The sequence below is a fragment of the Elephas maximus genome, chromosome 22 (assembly GCF_024166365.1).
Source record: "Elephas maximus indicus isolate mEleMax1 chromosome 22, mEleMax1 primary haplotype, whole genome shotgun sequence".
In the NCBI taxonomy this organism is placed as follows: Eukaryota; Metazoa; Chordata; class Mammalia; order Proboscidea; family Elephantidae; genus Elephas; species Elephas maximus.
Genome location: NC_064840.1, coordinates 25,046,275 through 25,066,972, shown reverse-complemented (window position 1 = coordinate 25,066,972; position 20,698 = coordinate 25,046,275). Strand labels below are relative to the sequence as shown.

At 42.8% G+C, this 20,698-nt stretch overlaps 1 protein-coding gene across 1 annotated transcript in view; it reads left to right on the top strand.

Annotated features, from left to right (window-relative positions):
* Positions 1 to 20,698, top strand: part of RNF185 (ring finger protein 185) — a 40,500-nt gene that overhangs the window by 5,411 nt on the left and 14,391 nt on the right. Inside the window, exon 2 of the mRNA XM_049866216.1 lies at positions 20,005 to 20,238. Within this exon, the coding sequence (XP_049722173.1) occupies positions 20,063 to 20,238 (176 nt within the window). The 5' untranslated portion in view covers positions 20,005 to 20,062. The remainder of the gene's footprint in view (positions 1 to 20,004; positions 20,239 to 20,698) is intronic.

Sequence of the window (20,698 nt, the reverse complement as noted above, 5' to 3'; positions counted from 1 at the left end):
ATTGTTTCGTTCCGTTGTACATAGGGTCACTATGAGTTGGAACCGACTCGACGGCACCTGTCTTAAGCTGGATTCTCTAGAGAAGCAAAACCAGTGGAAGTATGTATACATACATACATACATATATACATATATATATGTAGAGAGAGAGAGATCTCAGGGAATGCTCATGCTGTTGTGGAGGCTGACAAGTCCCAAAGTCTGTGGGTCAGAGGTTGGCTGGAGGCTTCTTCTGACTCATGTAGCTGCAGGGGTTGACAAACCTAGATTCAGCAGGTCAGACTGCAGGCTGGTGGCTCACAGGGCTGCTGAGCTGACAAATTCCAAAGTCAGCAGATCAGGTGACAGGTTGCAGGTTTAAGCCCCAAGAACCAGAGATCAGATGATAACAAGCCAGGAAAAGTATCCAGAGCAAGCAAGAGCTTTGCCAGAATGTCCATATATATATGTAGGGTGCAGGCCACACCCCCAGGGAAACTCCGCTTATAACTGGGTGATCACATTATGGATGCGATTACATTTTGTCACAAAATGGAGGATAATTATACCAGATCATGAAGTGGAGGATAATTACATCAGATCACAAAATGGAGAATAATTACATAATATGAGAATCATGGCCTAACCAAGTTGACACCTAACAACAACAATTCTAATTTTACCACTTGTCCCACTTACATCCTTTTTCTGTTCCAGCACCAAATCCAAGATCCCATATCACATTTAGTTGTCAAGTCTCCTTAGTCTGTTCCAACTTGGGACAGTTCCTTGGTTTTTTTTTTTTTTTTTTTTTTTTGTCTTCCATGATTAACACTTTTGAAAAGGACTGGCCAGTTGTTTTATAGTTTCTTTCAATTTTTTTTTAATTGAGATTTAATTCATACGTAGTAAAATTCACCGTTTTATGGTTTATAATTCGTTGGTCCTTAGTATATTCACAAGGTTGTGGAACCATCACCACCTGTTATAGATTGAATTATGTCCCCTAAAAAATGTGTGACCAGTATTGTGTGATTTTCCTATATGTTGTAAACTCTGTCTTTATAATATTGAGGGAGGATGGGCGGCAGTTGTGTTAGTGGGGCAGTACTCAATCTACAAGATTGGATTGTGTCTTCAGGCAATCTGTTGAGATGTAAAAGAGAAGCGAGCAGAGAGACCGGGGTCCTCATACCACCAAGAAAGCAAGAGCAGAGCATGTCCTTTGGATCTGGGGTCCCTGCATGGAGAAGCTCCTAGTCCAGGGGAAGACTGACGAGAAGGCCAACAGAGAGGGAAAACTTTCCCCTGGAGCTTACACCCTGAATTTGGAGTTTTAGCCTACCTTACTGTGAAATTTCTCTTTGTTAAAACCATCCGCTTGTGGTAATTCTGTTACAGCAGCACTAGATGACTAAGACACCACCTATATAATTTCGGAACATTTTTATTACCCCAAAAAGAAACTCCCCATTCATTAGCAGGTGCTCCCCATTTTTCCCTCCTACCCCTAACCAAAAAAACTGCTGTCAAGTCAATTTCTACTCATAACAACCCTATAAGACAGAGTAGAACTGTCCCATAGAGTTTTCAAGGCTATAAATCTTTAGAGAAGAAGACTGCTACATCTCTCTCCCACAGAGCAGCTTGTGGATTCGAACCACCAGAGTTTTGGTTAGCAGTTGAGTGGTTTAACCACTGCATCATCAGGGCTGCTTCTTCTATCCCCTACTAGCCACTAATCTATTTTTTGTTTCTTTGTTTCTGTGGATTTGCCTGTTCTGGACATTTCATCTAGATGAAATCATGTAATATGTGGCTTTTTGTGTCTGACTTCTTTCATTAAGCACAATGTTTTCAAGGTTTATGTTGTAGTATTTATCAGTGCTTCATTCCTTTTTACGGCTGAATAGTATTCCATTGTAGGGATGTAGCACTTTTTGTTTATCCATTCATCAGTTGATGGACATTTGGGTTGCTTCCACCTTTGAGCTATTGTGAATAATACTGCTATAAACATCCATGTACAAGTGTTTTGAACTTATGTTTGAACTTATGTTTTCAATTTTTGGGGTTTTTTTTTTTGGAGTGGAAACAGCAGTCAAAACCAAATGATGTATTGCATTGGACAGATCTGTTGCAAGAGACCTCTTCAAAGTGTTGAAAAGCAAAGATGTCACTTTCAGGCCTAAGGTGCACCTGACCCAAGCAGTGATGATTTCAGTTACCTCATATGCATATGAAAGCTGGACAGTGAATAAGGAAGACCGAAGAAGAATTGATGCCTTTGAATTAGAGTGTTGGCAAAGAATATTGAATAACCATGGACTGCCAGAAGAACAAACAAAACTGTCTTGGAAGAAGTACGGCCAGAGTGCTCCTCGGAAGCGAAGATAGTAAGACTTCGTTTCACGTACTTTCGGCATGTTACCAGGAGGGACCAGTCCCTGGAGAAGTACATCATTGAGTTGGTTCCGACTCTGTGTCAAACAGAACAAAACACTGTCCAATCCTGTGCCATCCTCACAGTCATTGCTGTATTTGACCCCCTTGTTACAGCCGCTGTTTCAGTCCCTCTCGTTGAGTGTCGTCCTCTTTTTTGCTGACCCTCTACCAACCATGCTGTCTTTTTCCTGGGGTTGGTCTCTCCTGAAAATGTCCAAAGTGAGGATAAAAGTCTCACCACCCCACTTTTAAGGAGCATTCTGGCTGTACTTCTTCTAAGACAGATTTGTTCATTCTTCTGGCAGTGCATGGTATATTCAGTATTGTTAGCCAACATTTTGGAGAAATATGTATGCAAATCCTTTGTCCATTTTGTAACTGGGTTGTCATCATGTACATGTTTGCAGATCTCATGCAATCCCTTGAAGTAACTCAGTGAGCTGCTTTGAAGAATCTGAGGCAATGCCATTAACTCCCTGATCTGAATATAGTTGGATTGAGACATGCTGAAGCTCAGAGTGAATTGTCCATTTAAAACTGCTGTCTCTGCAGATCTTGGCTCAACCCCAACCACTGCTGACCATGCAGAGCTGGGGTGGCCATGACCAAGTGAAAGGGGTACTACTTAGTCTAAAAACTAGAACATCATCCAAGATGTGATCAGATCACTAGGGGATCCTGCTGTTTGGGGCTACTCTGGTGTTCATCTGGTCCCAGGCAAGGAGTAGAAGAATCAGTGGTGACTTGGAATGCTCTGGACTGGTAATGGTCTTGGGCAGCTTCTCATGGTGGCAGAGCTACCAGTGCGCCCAGGCCTCTCTTGACCCCACAGCTTTGGCTATAACCAGATCAGTCTAGGACATGTACTTAAAAAATAAGCAAATTCAGTAATTCTAATTGTGAAAGTAATTTGCGTTCATTTTAGACATTTTGGAAAATACAGAAAAGCTTCCTCCCACGCCCACGTACAAACACATCCCAATGTCCCTAGCTCCCGTATCCATAGAGAGCCTTCGTTACATTTGCTTTATTTCCTTCCTGTTCCCCACTCCCCCATGGGTAAATTTTTTATGGTTGGGATCATTCAATGTATACAGTTCTATATCCTGTCCTTTTTTTTTTTTTTCCTATTAACATCTAAATAGATCTGTCTCCGTGTGTTTGCCAGCCTCTTCTGTAAACATTCTAATGTCTGTAGAGAGATCCATTAACCTAACCATTCCCTTACTCGGTAAGTCAGTAAGATAGACAATGTGAATAACAAGCACTTGGCGTGTTCTTCCACCATTTGCCGTCGTAACTCATGGAGACTCAGTGATAAAACTGCTCCACAGGATTTTCAATGGCTGATTCTTTCAGAAGTAGATCACCAGGTCTTTCGTCCAAAGCACCTCTGGGTGAACTTGAACTTGCAACCTTTTGGTTAGCAGCTGAGCCAGCAGCTTAGTCATTTGCGCCACTGAGGGACTTCTCAGCATGTTCTTTGTGGGGTAGAAATGTGGTTTTTAAAAGTAAGGACCAAAGGGGCTTCTGGCTTACAATTCTAAGATGTGGGCCTAATTGCTTTGTGGCTCTCATGGCCCCTACTTGTCTTCGCTTTACATCTGCTGAACATGACATAGCTTCATCACTTCCTTTCATTGATCAGTGGGAACAAAGCACCTGAGGGGTGGGCCGTTGTCCCCCACTTGGCATAAGGACACATGACGATCAGAAACAACACTTTCATGGTCATTGAGCCTGCTTCTGTGGAGATGGCAGTTCCCCTCTGGGACCAATCACCGGGTTGACCCCCCCCCCACCAGGGTAGTCTCTATAGCACCTAACCATTTAATATACACTCTCCCAGTTGCTCCACAGAAGCACTTCTTGTTGTGTGCATGGCGGAGGCTTGTAAACATGATCAGCTCTCTTTTCAGGGACAGAGTAGTAGGGGCGGGGGTCTGGGGACCATGGTTTCAGGGGACATCTAGGTCAGTTGTTATAACGAAGTGTACGAAGAAAACATTCTGCATCCCACTTTGGTGAATGGCTTCTGGGGTCTTAAAAGCTAGCAAGTGGCCATCTAAGATGTATCAATTGGTCTCAACCCACCTGGAGCAAAGGAGAATGAAGAACATCAAAGACCGGAGGAAAATATGAGCCCAAGAGAAAGAAAGGGCCACATAAACGAGACTCCATCAGCCCGAGACCAGAAGAACTAGATGGTGCCTGGCTACCACTAATGACTGGCCTGACAGGGAACACAACAGAGAATCCCTGATGGAGCAGGAGAAAAGTGGGATACAGATTTCAAATTCTAGTAGAAGACCGACTTAATGGTCTGACTGAGACTGGAGGGACCCCAGAGGACATGGCCGCCGGACTATCTGTTAGCCCAAAACTAAAACCATCTCCGAAGCCAACTCTTCAGACAAAGATTAGACTGGACTATAAGGTATAAAATGATACTGGTGAGGAGTGTGCTTTTTAGCTCAAGCGGACACATGAGACTGGGCAGCTCCTGTTTGGAGGCGGGATGAGAAGGCAAAGGGGAACCAGGAGCTGGTTGAATGGACACAGGAAATACAGGGTGAAGAGGAGGAGTGTGCTGTCACATTATAGGGAGAGCAGCTAGGGTCACATAACAATGTGTGTATAAATTTTTGTATGGGAAACTGACGAATCGTGAACTTTGACTAAAAGCACAATTAAAAAAGAAAAAAAAAATGAACGGCTCTCTGAATGTGATGGACCTTGAGCACTGGTGGCACAGTGGTTAAGAGTTTGACCACTAACCAAAAGGTTTGCAGTTCGAATCCACCAGCTGCTTCTTGTAAACCCTATGGAGCAATTCTACTCTGTCCTATAGGGTTACTATGAGTTGAAATCAACCTGACGGCAGTGGGTTTTTTTGGTTGGGCAAAGCCCAGGAAAATTTTTGTTTTTTCTTAACATACCTTTGCCCAGGTACTTCTCAGTTGAGGAGCTTTAAAAAAAAAAAAAAAAAAGTTAAATTCTGAGTGGACCATGGACTCCTTGAGGGTAGGAACCAGAACCTTGTCTGATTTATTTTTGTTGTTGAGCCTGGTGTTTGGCATTCTCTGAATATTTGCCAAACTGACAGTAAACACAATTAATGGAGGTAGCTTGGGACATAAGCCTGATTTGTAAACATATAAAAAAATAGTCTACAATAAATTCTAAGTAGTGGTAGTTTAGTTTTATTATTTTTAACCGTGATTGGTATATCTTAATGCTCTTCTGATGCCCTCCTTAGAATCTCCAATTGAAAGGAAGGGTGAGATCATCGTTTTTGTCGATTATATGTTATTAAATGCTTAGAAAGTTTTCTCCTCCATTGGTTAAATCTTGTCAACCTTATTTTCTTTTTATATTTTACCTTCAGAGTATTTTAGGTGTCTTTAGCTCTACCTAAGTTAAAAAATCTGAATTGAGATATTATAGAATCTGAATTAATGTGGTTTTACTGACTGCATAAAAACAGAAGCAAAACTCTCATTTTGTAAACTTTTCTGGTAACAAAGGCAGGGTAGGAATTATTATGTGCCCATGTGCCGATGAGGACACCGGCTTAGTGGGTGGCAGAGCTAAGACTCAGATTAGGTCTCCGAATTGCTTCTTTCACTGTGTTATTGGAGAAACCCACAGGCCTTCACCTTCACCAGAATCTGCCCAGTCTGGAGATCTTTTCTTTGATCAAGTGTTTTCCCCAGCTGTATTGGTGTGACTTGAAATTGTCAGATCCCTGTCATTCATTGTCATATATTTATTGAACATTTATCTACTCTGTGTCTGGCACTGTACCGATGCCTCTAGGAAGTGTCTCACTAGAATTCAGTGGATAATTCTCTTGGTGAGGAGTATCATTTCAAGAGGTAGGCACCAACTTGGGAAAACCTGACCTGACCTGACTTGAACTTTTTTCTTGTTGCTGATCCTTGATTTTTTTTTCCATTTACTCAAGAGTTTTGGGCGGTACTTCTTACAAAAAAAAAAAATTCTGACTCTAAAACAGTTGTGTAACATTTCCAGTTCTGAAAAACGTAATCACTGAAGATTAGGATACTGATTTTCCACAACTTTAGTTGACTAGATTGACTTATAGTGAATTGTGCTATTTTAAGTACTCGTGTGCTTCAGGTCCATTAACTTGCACGCATTTATGAGGTGTTCCTGAGGTGCCTGGTTCTGAGCTGAGTAAGGCACCTGGAAACTGGACCTGGGCTTGAGGAGATCATTCGGGTCCTGTTTGTGAAGCACATTGGCTTGGGAATTGGGAAACTTTCCCATTGACTGGCTCTGTGACTGTAGGCAAGTGACCTAACTATTCTGAGTTTTAACTTCCTCATCCCAGGGATGCTAATGATGATACAATAGTGTTTACCTCTGAGTAAAGATTAAATGAGATAATTCATGTGAAGAGCTGAGTAAGTGTTAGCTAATGTTATTCAGAGTGATAATAAATATAGCAACAAATGCCCCTGATTTTAATACTTTGGGGGAGAATCTGATTTTGTCTGGATCAAACTAATTGTCTCATTCTAGATTTCCCTTCAAGACATAAACATTAAGTTCTGATGTCTCAGGACTTTGCCTTCAATAGACAATACTCATTCAGAAAGGGAAGTTGTGACTCATTCATTCAGCAAATTAACCAAGTACTTGTTGATTACATAGCTCTTGGGGAATATAAAGAAGCAATACACCTTCAGTGTACCCAGAGACCTTACAAGGGGGAGGAATTAACAATTCTTGAGCACTTAAGTAACCTTGCTTTTGTCTCTTTAATCTTTATAGCTATCCTGTGGGGGAGGTAATAGCTCCATTTTCACAGATTTTTTTCTTTTTTTAAACAAAGGCTCAGAGACAAAATAACTTGTCTAAAGTCATAGAATAAACGGTAGAGCTGAGATTTGAACCCAGTGCCATCAGGTTCTTCTGTGTCATTGCTAGTTTTTAAGGATGAAAGTCCATAAGAAGGTGAAGAGCAAGTGACAACAAAAGGCAGCTTCTTCAATGACTCTTAAAACTTCATGCCATCTCCTGTCTGGAGGGGAGATGGGAGGGTAGAGGGGGTTAGAAACTGGCAAAATGGTCAGGAAAGGAGAGACTGGAAGGAGGGAGCGGGGTGACTCATTAGGGCGAGAGTGGGAGTATGTAGTAAGGTGTATATAAGTTTATATGTGAGAGACTGACTTGATTTGTAAACTTTCACTTAAAGCACAATAAAAATTATTAAAAAAAAAGATAACACTCATAATGGCAAGCAAAAATATAAAGTATCCACGACTCAGCTTTAACAAAGACTTCTTTAAAGAGAACTATGAAAATCATAGAAGCCTTAGAAAACCTGTTGTTCAGAAGATCTGAATAGTTCCTGGGTGGGACAACTTCATATTATAAAAATGTTAAATCTTTCAAAATCATTTAATACAGTTAGTGCAACCTCAAAAAAAAAAAAAAAAAGTTCATGCCAGTGATAGTCCAAATTGCGTTTCACCCTTTCTTATGAAACCTAGTAATCTTTAAGAAAAATCATTGGAGCTTAAAATAAAAAAGCCTTTGGATTCAGAAATAGTAGAAGAGAAGACTGAAAAAGCAAGAACAGCTGCTCCTAGAATCTCCACTCAAATATTTGTCACATCTGGAAATTGTGCGTGGAATATAGTAGGCCGCGATAACTAATTAGTGAATCTGTTAGTGAATTTAAAATATCTTTCCAAACTGCCAAAAATTATGCTATATTTCTCATTTTCTTGTTTGAAAACATACATGTCATTGGGAAGGATGGGGGGAAACAAGCACTCATAGGTATTGCTTCAGAGTATAAATTGGCAGATACTTTTTGGAGGGTGTTTTGGCACTATCTATCAAAATTAAAAATAAAGATACCCTTTAACCCAGCAGTTCTATATTTAGAATTTATCCTAAAGATACAGTCTAGGACCATTTGTTTCCAAGGTGGGAAGCAGGTTGACTGGGTGTCATGGATGATGGGAGAGAGACTTTTTAGTCCATATCCTTTTGAATTTTGAGCCATGTGAATGTTATGTTAGTTGCCATTGAGTTGATTCTGACTCATGACAACCCTGTATTTTAGAGTAGAACTGCTGCATAGGGCTTTTCTTGGCTGTAATCTTAACAGAAGCAGATCGCAAGGCCTGTCCTCCGAGGTACCACTGGGTGGGTTCACACCTCTAACCTTTAGGTTAGCAGTCAATGGCAAACCATTTGCAACACTTAGGGATAAAAAAGAAGCAATAAAATTTTAAAATGCCGTAATCTCAGAGAATTATTATGCTAAAGATAATTCCTACCTTAGAGTGCATTTCCTTAGATTCTTTTTTGTCTCCTACTGAGATCTGAAGGTAGGAGTCCTTTAACGTTTTTTTCCTTATTTTTTCTGAATATTAAAGTAGCAAGAGAGTACTCACTATGAAAGAAGTGGAAAGTACAGGTAAGTGTTAAAAAAAAAAGCTTAGAAAAGAGAGTGGAGGGAGGGAGTGGGCTGTCTCATTAGGGGGTGAGCAATTGGGAGTAGGTGGCAAGGTGTATGTAAGTTTCTGTGCGAGAGACTGACTTGATTTTTGTTCATTTAAAAACCAAAAAAAAAAAAAAAACCAAACTCACTGCCGTCAAGTTGGTTCCAAGTCATAGTGACCTTATAGGACAGAGTACAATTGCACCATAGAGTTTCCAAGGAGCACCTGGTGGATTCAAACTGCTGACCTCTTGGTTAGCAGCTGTAGTACTTAACTGCTGAAGCACAATAAAAAAAAAAAAGATAAATAACAAATTGGCTAAAAAAAATAATGAATATTGCCTGTAAGTACTGTGCTCCCTTAAAAAATCACCTATATGAGGCTAAATGGCCAACAATTGCTTTAAAACAAAGATTAGAATGAAAGGGAACAGAGAAACTACATTAAAGGAAACAGAACAACCAGAACAGAAATAATGAGAATGTTCACACATTGTGAAGAATGTAACCAATGTCACTGAGCAATTTGTGTGTAGAAATTGTTGAACGGAAACCTAAACTGCTATGTAAACCTTCACCAAAAGCACAATGCAATATTATTTAAAAAAAAAAAAAAAAAAAGCTTCAGAAATTTGCCTATAATTCCACTATTTGGAGAAAAATACAGTTAATATTTTTGGCCCTCTTTTCCAATATTTCCACATATTTTTAACATTTTGATACCATACAGTATGTTCAAATGTGTATATAATTTTATACCCTGCTTTTTTTACTTAACATTATGTAATTAAAATTTCCCATGTAGGTAATTTTTTTACACAAGTATCATTTTTAGTTGCCTTATGTTATGTGGATGTACCAGTTTACTTAACCAGGGAATGGGCACCAGTTGGCGAGAGAAAGAGAGGTTGGAGTAATGGAGCCCTCTGGAAAGATTGGTTCTGGGTTAGGGGCCCCGGTAGCCCAGGGCTGCCAGGCAGGCCAGGCTGAAGAGCACTAGAAATCTAAGCATCCTGTAATAGCATATGGCATATGGACGCTTCATGACCTGGCCTCTACCTTTCGTCCTGCGTCAGTCCCAGCCCTTGCTGTCCTACCACTTCCATATGTGCCCAGGGCCCCAGCCGCACTGAACTCAGCATGTGAATTGAATTGTCCACTTGTCCTGGATGTTGTGTCTGCATCTTCCCCAGCATCCCTTGTCCTCAGGCACTCCCTTCACATCTCTGTCAGTGCCCAGTGCACTGGGCTTCTCGTTGATTCACTTGTTTTAGATCCACTTTGGACTGAAACCTTATCTCTCTATCCTGAATGCTTGGCAAATAATAGGAACTTAATAACTCTTTGAAGGCAGGAAGGGGCTTGGTTGAGTAGATAGGGAGATTAGAGGGTGCCAGAGAAAGGGACCAGTGCAGCTCAAGGGAAAGTAGGCTGGTCTTCTCGACCTCACCTGCCCTTCTGACCTGAAAGGCCATCCATGCCCTTGGTCTTCTATATGAGGGCGAGGCCTCTGTGAGCTAGCATAGGAGCCTCAGTACCGCTTAGTGTCTAAATTTTAGAGCCTGGTATCTGTGTGTTCCAAGTTCCAATCAAGTCACTCAGAGATTTTTTCCTGCTGTAACCTTCTGTGAGTATGATGTAGACATTCTCGGAATGCGGGTCTTGCCTCTGCCTGTGTGTGATCCAGCAGCAGTCCCATGAGCCACGGAGGCAGGCTTAGGCACGCCAAGGTTCCTGCGGAAATCTCCTGTGTGAACAAGCATGTGCCTACAGGAATAAGACCTCTGCCAGGCCCCCTTTCAGATGATGCCAGTTTTTTCTCACCCAGATTTGTAATCTTCATAACTAAGATTCATATCTCTAGGTGCCTCTGTGTGCCCTGGTCCTGGAATTTTTAGAGTTAAAGGGACAGAGAAGGCAGATTATGAATATCTGTAGCTTTGTAGAACCTGAGAATTGAACATGAGAATACTTCAAAGACACTTCCTCATGAGGTCGAGTTCCCTGTTGGTTCTTGCAGGGATATGCAGATCTCTTGTTGTTTTCCTTGCTCAGTTGCTACAAGGTGGTCCAGGGCAAGTGGACTGAAGATCACTTCTGGGAAGGTGATAGGAGTGAGGCATCTGCTGCCAGGCTTGGAATTCCTAAGGGGTCATTAAGGATTGCAAATCTGCCATATCCCAGCACCACAGGTATCACCCTGGCCATCTCAAATTTGGGAATGTTTCTCAAACTAGGTGTGAACTCGTTTCTTAAATGGTCAGCTCTGGATGGATGGACCAGATGCTGGCTGGCCTGAGATCTCAGCAGACTTACATCCTACCTCCCAAGTTTATCTGATCTCTCTGTGGTCCCTGGGGACAGTGGCTGGGGGTCATGCAGACTGAAGTCACTGACTCTCACAAGCACTGTGAGCTCTCCCTGACCTACGTGTGAGTTTCGAAAATTCTGCTCATCAGAGAATCATCTGGGATGGGGGTGGGGTCATTTATTAAAAAATATAGGTTCGTGGGCTCTATCCAGGTCCAGATTTAAATCACTGAGGGGTTTTGGGAACCAGCCGTCTGGGACGGTGCCTGGTTTAGGAAAAATAGGCAAAAATTTGATGGAGCCCCTTGTTAAGAATTCTTATACATGTGCCTTGCTTAGTTCCTGTTCTAGACTCCAGGGCCTCGATGGTCTTCCAGTGTTGTTGGTACTGGGGAATTGTTAGTTGAATGAGTAATGATTTTACTCTGCTCACTTCAAAGAGCTCAAAAGTTACAGCATTGCAGGAAGAATTTGAGGGAAAACAAAGACCAGGTGCTTGATTTTGTAAAGCTATGTGTTAAAGGGCCAACATGTGAGAGTGGAAAGAGCATTGGATGTCTCATTGAGAAGTACGAATTTGGTACGTACATGGTGGCCTGGACTTGGGCAAGCATTCTAACCTCCCTGGCCTAGTGTCCTCATCTGTAAAATAAGGTGAGGATCACAGTGATGATAGGGAGGCAGGGCCAAGATGGCAGAGTAGGGACCACGATTTCTGTGGTCCCTCTTATAACAAAGACCTGAAAAAACAAGTGAATCAATTATACATGACAATCTGGGAGCCCTGAACATCAAAGGCAAAGTTGAGGAATCAGACTGAAAAGCAGGGGGAGGGAGAGATGGTTCAGAAGCAGTGAGGAGTTGCCAGACCTGACCCAGCAGGAACTGGCACCTCACAGGCTGGATCCACTGGCGCCAGCACGGCGAGGCACGCCGTGGTGTTTGGGACACGTTTTCGACATCGGAAGAGACTGAGCAGCAGAGAGCCCACTCCCCTCCAAAATCAATGAAAAGCAGCGCTAAGTCAGCAAAAGATAAGTACATGAATCTAACCTACCACGTGGATCAAAAAACACCCCTTTGGGGAAAACTTCTCTCCCATTTACCTGCCCCCTTCCCGCGCTGCAGTGGGTCTGAGCCAGCTTCAGGGATTGCCACATCCCCTTGGCCGAGAGGACCTGCCACACACCCTCAGCCATTCTCCCTGCATTGGAGAGGGAACAAATAGGAAAAAATACCTGTTGACTCCCAGGAACTCTGGGCAGGCACAGCTCCTTTGCTTAGGCACGGGGATAAGGGGTTCATCGATTTGAATGCCTTTCAATCCCTGCAGAGACCTGTGTGGGCCCATTTCAACAGCTGTGGCAAGTTCGTGACATTTGACACCACCCTACCTATTAAGCAGGGTCCTCACCTACCCACATCGGGGGCCTAAGGACTGGTGGCTCCACCCATGCCACCTAGCCACCTGTGAGAAAGGTCCAAGAATAAGTGGTGCCTCCCAGTCCTTACAGCCACAGCATCAGGTGCCCATAGTCCGGCTGCAGAACCCACCCACCCACCTATGCGCTGTAGGGAGCAGAGACACGCTTTTCCTCCCAGACAGGGGCAGCTGTCAGCCACGCTTTTCCTCCCAGACAGGGGCAGCTGTCAGCCCCCTGCATTGCTCAGCGTATGATTCCCCCCACTGCAGCCAGACACCTGTGCCTACACCAGTTACCCCTGCCTGTCTAGGACTGTAGCTGAGAGTCTGCACCTCACACTTGGTGACCGACTACCTGGGCACCTGAGCTGAATCCATACAAGGAAAGTAAATGGACTCCTGGGCCCACATACCTAGTAGCAGCTCTAACCAGCTGGTGACAGGACATTAGAGCTTCAAAGGTACCAATAATCAAACTAGCTTAAATGAGCAGCCTATTTAGGCATATCAAAACAAGAAGTTAGGACACAGTAAATATAAATACAATAACTTATTGATGGCTCAGAGACAACAGTCAATATCAAATCACATAAAGAGGCAGACCATGATGGCTTCAGCAAGCTCCCAAAACAAAGATTCAAGAAATCTTCCAATGAAGAGAACTACTGGAGTTACCGGAGGTAGAATACAAAAGATTAATACACAGAACTCTTCAAGAGATCAGGAGGGAGATTAGGTAAAATGCAGAACAAGTCAAGGAGCACACAGACAAAGCAGTAGAGGAATTTAAGAGGATTAGAGAAGAGCATAATGACAAATTTAACAGGCTGCAAGAATCCATAGGCAGCAAACAGAAAAACAGAAAATTAACAATAAAATTTCAGAATTAGACACCTCAAGAGAAAGTCATAGGAGCAGAAATGAGGCAACAGAACTCAGAATTAGTGAGATTGAAGATAAAGCACTTGACACCAACATATTTGAGGAAAAAATCAGATAAACAAATTTATAAAAATGAAGAAACCCTAAGAATTATGTGGGACTCTATCAAGAAGAATACAAGTGATTGGAGTACCAGAACGGGGGGATAACAGAAAATACAGAGAGAATTGTTGAAAATTTGTTGGCAGAAAACTTGCTTGGTATCTTCAAAAATAAGAAACCTGTCCAAGATGCTCGTTGAACCCCACGTAAGGTAGATCCCAAAAGAAAGTCACCAAGACATACTGTAATCAAACTTGCCAAAACCAAAGATAAAGAGAGAATTTTAAGAGTGGCTAGGGATAAACAAAAAGTCATCTCCAAAGAGAGTTAATAAGATTAAGCTCAAGACTACTCAGCAGAAACCATGCAGGCAAGAAGGTAATGGGATGGCATATATAAAGCCTTGAAGGAAAAAATTGGCAACGAGGAATCATATATGCAGCAAAACTGTCTCAAATATGAAGGTGAAATTAGGACATTTCCAGATAAACAGAAGTTTAGGGTATTTGCAAAAACCAAAATTACAAGAAATACTAAAGGGAATCCTGTGGTTAAAAAATGAGGAACATCAGATAACCCAAGACTAGAACACAGAACAGAGCAACCAGATATCAACCCAGATGGGGAGGTCACAAAATTAAATCAAAGCTAAAGCACTGAAAATAGGGAAACAGACATCATTATGTAAAAGATGACAACATTAAAATAAAAAAGAGGGACTAAAAAATATAGATCTTTCATACAGAGGGGAAGTCAAGGCAATATAAAGAAATAAAAAATTGCTTTAAACTTAGAAAAGTAGGGGTAAATATTAAGGTAACCACAAAAGAAACTAACAGTCCTACACATCACAATAAAAAAGAAAAACAAAGACACAGCAAATAAAAAAATCAACAACAATGAAAAGAGAACACACAAAAACAACTCAGCACAGAAAGTTAAGTGAAACAAAGAAACTGTCAACAGCACACAAACACATCCAGATGACAACTCATACCTATCAGTAATTACACTGAATGTAAATGGACTAAATGCACCAATAAAGAGAGAGTGGCAGAATGGATTTAAAAAAAAAAAATCTCTCACAGAAGATCTACTTCCTGCTCTCTGTTCTGGTTGAATAAAGACTATCCCAGAGTGACCGTGGGAGCCGCATGTTTAAGTAGCTGAGTCAGGACATGAAAGGGGCCTGGGTCCCTGTATCACTTTGTGAAGGAGAGCTACCTGACCAGGACTACCTCTCCTGGGCTAAGTGTGAGTGAGAATAAACTTTATAACACTGTTGGGCTTAAAAAAAAAAAAAAAGGTGATGATAGATGTAAATAAATGTGCTTTGAAAACTAGAAAAGTGGATTCAGGTCAGGTGAAGAATGGTCAGGGTAGAGAAGGGGGCACAGAACCACCCCCATGTGGTTGCTCTGGGGTCATGCTAAAATCCATAGGCCCTACAGGGACCAGGAGAGATTTTAGCAGGACAGTGGCTCAGGTATACTCAGGGCCTGCTTCCGTATTGCTATGTCCAGGTCCCGAGCTAATGAGACCGTTCGGGGCCCTCTGTCCTCTGGGCCACTGTCCTAGCTGTGCTGGGCCCAAGAGACCATGATCCCTTTCTGTGGTCCTGTGGGTATTCGGTGCACAGTTCCCTGGGGATGCTGCCCATCTATGCCTTGCCACCCGGTGTGGTACATGGAGGTAGGGAGGAGGTCAGGCAAGGAAGCTCCAGGGGTGGGCGGCCTGCTCTGGGGCCTGGTTTTTGAGCTGTCAGCCAGGGAGTTGACCAAAATCAGTCACACGCCAGCACCCACTCACTCAGCAGATGTTTGAGTGTAACTAGGACGAGGCTGTAAGGCCTTGGCAGGGGCCATGTGGTCAGTCTACTAGGAATTAGAATGAGAGTGATATTACTAAGTGGTCTGCTTAGAGTTGGAATGTGTAAACTAGAGAACAGGCCTGTCCCGATGCCTGGCCCCCAACTGCTATCTTGCTGCAAGGCTGCCACTCCCTGAAAACTTGATGCTGACCTTTTACTCTCTCAGTTGTCTCCTCATTCTTATTGTAAGAAGTGTGGACCTGCAGAACCTTAGTGGGTTCAGGGAGTGGAAAGGGCAGCAGACTAGGGGAAGTAGCATGTGTGAGCACCTCCCCAGCAATAATGATCCTCCTACCCAGGTGGGGCCTCTAGGCCACAGGTAGTCATAAGACCACCTCAGCAGCCCTGTAGGTGTCATCTCACTTTTCAGGTGAGAAAAGAAATTGAAGCCATCAAAGGATATCCAGGGACACATGGCTAGTCAGTGATGGGGTCAGGACTTGAACTCAGAGCTCGTTAGGATTGAAGAAAACTGGAAAATTGGGGGAAGATTTTTTTAAAACGTTACATACAATTTTGTCTGGTTTCAAAAGTAATACATGTAAAAATATCAGTATTATAAACATAGAGGACTTAGAGAGTACAAGTCATCCTCCCACCAATACACAGATCCAAAACAACCAAACCTGTTGCCGTCAAGTTGATTCCAACTCAGAGCGACCCTATAAAAAAGAGTAAAGCTGCTCCATCGGGTTTGCAAGGCTTCATCTTCACAGAAGCAAACTGCCACATATTTCTCCTGTGGAGCGACTGGTGGGTTGGAACCACTGAACGCTTGGTTAGCAGTCCAGTGTTTAACCATTATGCCATCAGGGCTCTTTAATACAGAGATAATCACTATTAACAACTTGCTATGTTCTTCCACATTTTTCTGGATATTTTCTAGCATTTATATTTTTTATTGTTGTGACAAATGTAACATGTTCTGTAATTATTTAAAAAATGTTCTTATATCTGCTTATTACAAAACATTAAAACAGGATAAAACCCATTGCTGTTGTGTCAATTCCGACTCATAGCAACCCTGTAGAACATTGTAGAACTGCCCCTAGGGTTTTCAAGGCTGTAAATCTCTACAGAAGCAGATTGCCACATCTTTTTCTCACACACGGGCTGGTGCATTCAAACTGCCGACCTTTTGGTTAGCAGCCAAGCACTTAACCTCTGTGCTACCAGGGCTCCTTTTAAAACAGGATAAGAATGTAAAAAGTCAAAGTCTTGCAGCCGTCATAATCCCGGAAGTAACTGTTGATAGTTTAGTGTATGCTTTCTAGACATTTTCTTTGCATATGTATGTATGTACTTATATATATACTTTGTTTTTACCTAAATAAGTTCATATATGTACTCTTCTGCATCCAGACCTTCTTTTTAAAAACAATTTTCAAACACAAAAATAGACCAGTACAGCAAACCCCCATTTATCAACCATTTTCAACCATCAACTTTCTGTCATGCCTGTTTCATTTTTTTCTGTCTGCTTTCATTTTTCTCTTGGAGTATTTTAAAGCAAATCCCAAACATCTTACCATTTCTTTCATAAACACTTATATATCTAACAGATAAGGATTTGTTTTTAAAATAATTTTTATTGTGCTTTAAGTGAAAGTTTACAAATCAAGTCAGTCTGTCACATATAAGCTTGTATACACCTTACTACATACTCCCATTTACTCTCCCCTTAATGAGTCAGCCTGCTCCCTTCTTCCAGTCTCTCCTTTCGTGACCGTTTTGCCAGTTTCTAACCCTCTCTACCCTCCCATCTCCCCTCCAGACAGGAGATGCCAATACAGTCACAAGTGTCCACCTGATACAAGTAGAATGTCATTATCATGCCCAACAAAACTAATTCCTTAATCTCAACTAATTATCCAAGCTAAATCCAGTTTTTATCACTCGTCTTAGCGAGTGGTTCCAGCAACATCCACACACCACTGATGGTTGGTTGGTCTGTCTCCCAAGTCTCAATCTGTAACTCCCTGCAGGCCCCACATTCCCACTGCCCATGCTATTTATTTTTTGAAGAATCTAGGTTATTTGTCTTGTAGAAAGTCCTACATTTCAAAGTTGTCTGATTCATAGAGTTGTTCCACACATTTATCTATCCCCCATGTTTTCTGGAAATGGGCAGTTCGTTTTAGAAGCTTGGTAAATGTCTATGCTTGGAGGCAAGAGCACTTGATTGGTGATGTGTTGGACTACTACGTCACATCAGGAGTTGGTCCTGCTTTTAGTAATGTGAAGTGTGATCAATGAGCCTAACTTTTTGTGGTTGTCTTTCCATATCTGTACATTTAAATCTTGATTTTAAAGGTACGTATTTTTAAACATACTTGGGTTGGGTACTTGGGGGTACTTCAGCTGGAACAATGAGCAAGGGTCCTGGAAACAAGCTATGTCTTAGAGAAGACAAGAGCAAATGGGTTGTGTGGAGAAGTGGAGGCACCAGGTCAGGGGAAGGTCTTGGTGCTGCTGGCAGCAAGCTGCTCTTCTGGGACATCACGTAAAATGATGTAACAGAGTGAAAAAGTGACAGTGAGTGTCCTCCTTTCCCTGCTCCAGTCACTGAGCTCACTTGTGGTGAGGAACACGCATGAGCCAGGAGCTCTGAGTCTGTGGTGTAAAGGAGGGCTTCTTGATCTGAGAAGACTGTTGACAGTTTGTTTCTTACTTCTTCATACTTTGGAAGCTCAAATCAGAGTAGTCCCGGCACTCCTGTGGTGAGTCCCAGACTTGAGAAAGGGCCACCTGCTTTGGAGGGGATGGGTGAGATGACCTGACTCAGCTGGAGGGGAGACTGAGGAGACCATCTTGTCCCATGGTTCATTTTACAGATGTGAAAACTGGCTTGGAGAGGGAAGGGAGATTCCTTAAACCACTTAGCAGACTGGAGACTGGGCTGAGGCCAGCATCCAAGGCTCTAGTTCTCTGACTGTGGTACCCAGCCAGCATTCCTACTTGGGATTTCTGAGATGGTGAGGGTGGCCAGACTAGGCTCCTGACATAACCTGCATCCCAGATTTCTATATATCGCTGGTGTTGGCCTCTTTCTCTTCCTTGTTTGGCCCCTAGCCAGGTTCTCTGACTTGGAGGCTATAGTGGACAACGTTGTTTATACCTGCATTTGGTGGCCAGCTTTATATATTTATTTTTTAATTTTATTGGGCTTTAGGTAAAAGTTTACAGAGCAAATTAGTTTCTTATTCAAAAATTTATATATAAATTGTTTCACGACATTGGTTGCAATCCCTGCAGCGAGAGTGTCAGCACTCTCACCTTTCCACCCCAGGCTCCCTATGTCCATTTGTCCACTTTTCCCGTCCCTTCCTGCCTTCTCATCTTTGCTTTTGGGCAGGTGTTGCCCATTTGGTCTCGTATACGTGATTGATCTAAGAAGCATGTTCCTCACATGTGTTATTGTTTGTTTTATAGGCCTGTCTAATCTTTGGCTGAAAGGTGGACTTTGGGAGTGGCTTTGGTTCTGAGCGGAGTGTCAGGGTGCCATAGTCTCAGGGGTTCCTCTAGTCTCTGTCACACCAGCAAGTCTGGTCTTTTTCGTGAATTTGAATTTTGTTCTATATTTTTCTTTCGCTCTGTTCAGGACTCTCTGTTGTGATCCCTGTCAGAGCAGTCAGTAAGTCCAGCTTGATCTTGGTCGTGTAGTTGTTTGAACACAAATTGATGTCTGGAGTCCCAGTCTCAGCTCCATACCTGTCAGCAAGCTGAGCAATCTCAGACCTCAGTTCCCTGAAGAGATTGAACGAGATCAGGTTTCCCCAAAGCATGTCTGAGTATGCCAGATGATACCAGGTGATAAAAAGATAAACAGCGTTTCCCTCATTGCATTTGTATTGACCTTTTGCTTATGGTGAATAATACTAGTTTTCCATTTATAGCATTGCCATAACTTCCTCTTTAAATGTATTGAGGCTAAAAAATTGATGGATTTAAACAAAATAAAGTAGGTGACATTCCAACGTGGCAGAGGGGGAACACAAAAGATTGAAGTGTACAAGACACTGGGCTGGGTAACCTTTCTGGTCCTTCCTGGTGCAAACCTTTCATCGTTACAGGATTTTCTTTATAATCGGGCATATACCAGTCATGAGCTCTGGCCTGAGCAGATTCATCTGCCTATAGAGAGCTGGATCATAGTTTAGACGTTCAGTGTGATTGAGCATATACTTACCACCTGGGATGGTTATATAGGAGAATGTAAAGGCAAGTGAGACAGGGTCCTGGTTTTTGTGGAGAGCCATCTGGAGGCTACTATGTATTTGTGCAGTTTGGTTATTTGTGTGGTACATTCTGGGCCATATTCGCAGAAGTTTCTGAGTCATCGCTCTCCAGCGGGTACCCCATGACTGTCGTCTTCTGCAGCCTCTGGGAAGTCTGCTCAGGGGTTCGGTCATAGTCTGGGCTCCTGGAGCCGAGAGATGAGAGTATTGGCTTGGAAGTTGGGAGGAGTGGGCTACAGAAATGGATAATTAAGGGCTATCTGCCTTTCAGGATTTCCTGAAGATTCCTGGGGAGACTCTTCATCTCAGAGCTTTGCTGACAGCCAAGGATGGCAAGCAAGGGGCCCTCGGCCTCTACATCCCCTGAGAACTCCAGTGCAGGGGGGCCCAGTGGGAGCAGCAATGGTGCTGGCGAGAGCGGAGGGCAGGACAGCACCTTCGAGTGTAACATCTGTTTGGACACAGCCAAGGACGCTGTCATCAGCCTGTGTGGCCACCTCTTCTGGTCAGTACCCCTACCGCCGCCCCAGAGGAGGTTCTGCCAAGTTTAGAAAGCCTGTGCTCTGGGCAGCTTTGGAGCAGAAGGTGTCCAGCTCACTTTGAGTCCAAACACCCTCAAGCCCAAGAGACAAGAGACCTGAGTGCCTGTCCTAGGTCTGCTGCTGATGAGCTGGGTGACCTTGGGCAAATTGTGTCCCCACCCTGGGCTCCTTATTCCCCTCTCTAAAAAACGTTCATGTAGTAAGTGAGTACTTCCTGCATGCCACTTGCTGTCCTGAGAAGAGAAGCCGGATACTGGTTGTGAGCAAGCACAGGGGAGCCAGGCTACCTCATTGTGAATCTTGAGCCTGCCCTTTCTTACTGGGGGACCTCAGGCAAGTAGTTACACACACTGTGCCTTATTTGACAGGGTGATTTGTGACTATTAATGACTTGAATATGTAAAAGGCTTAGAAGAACAAAAA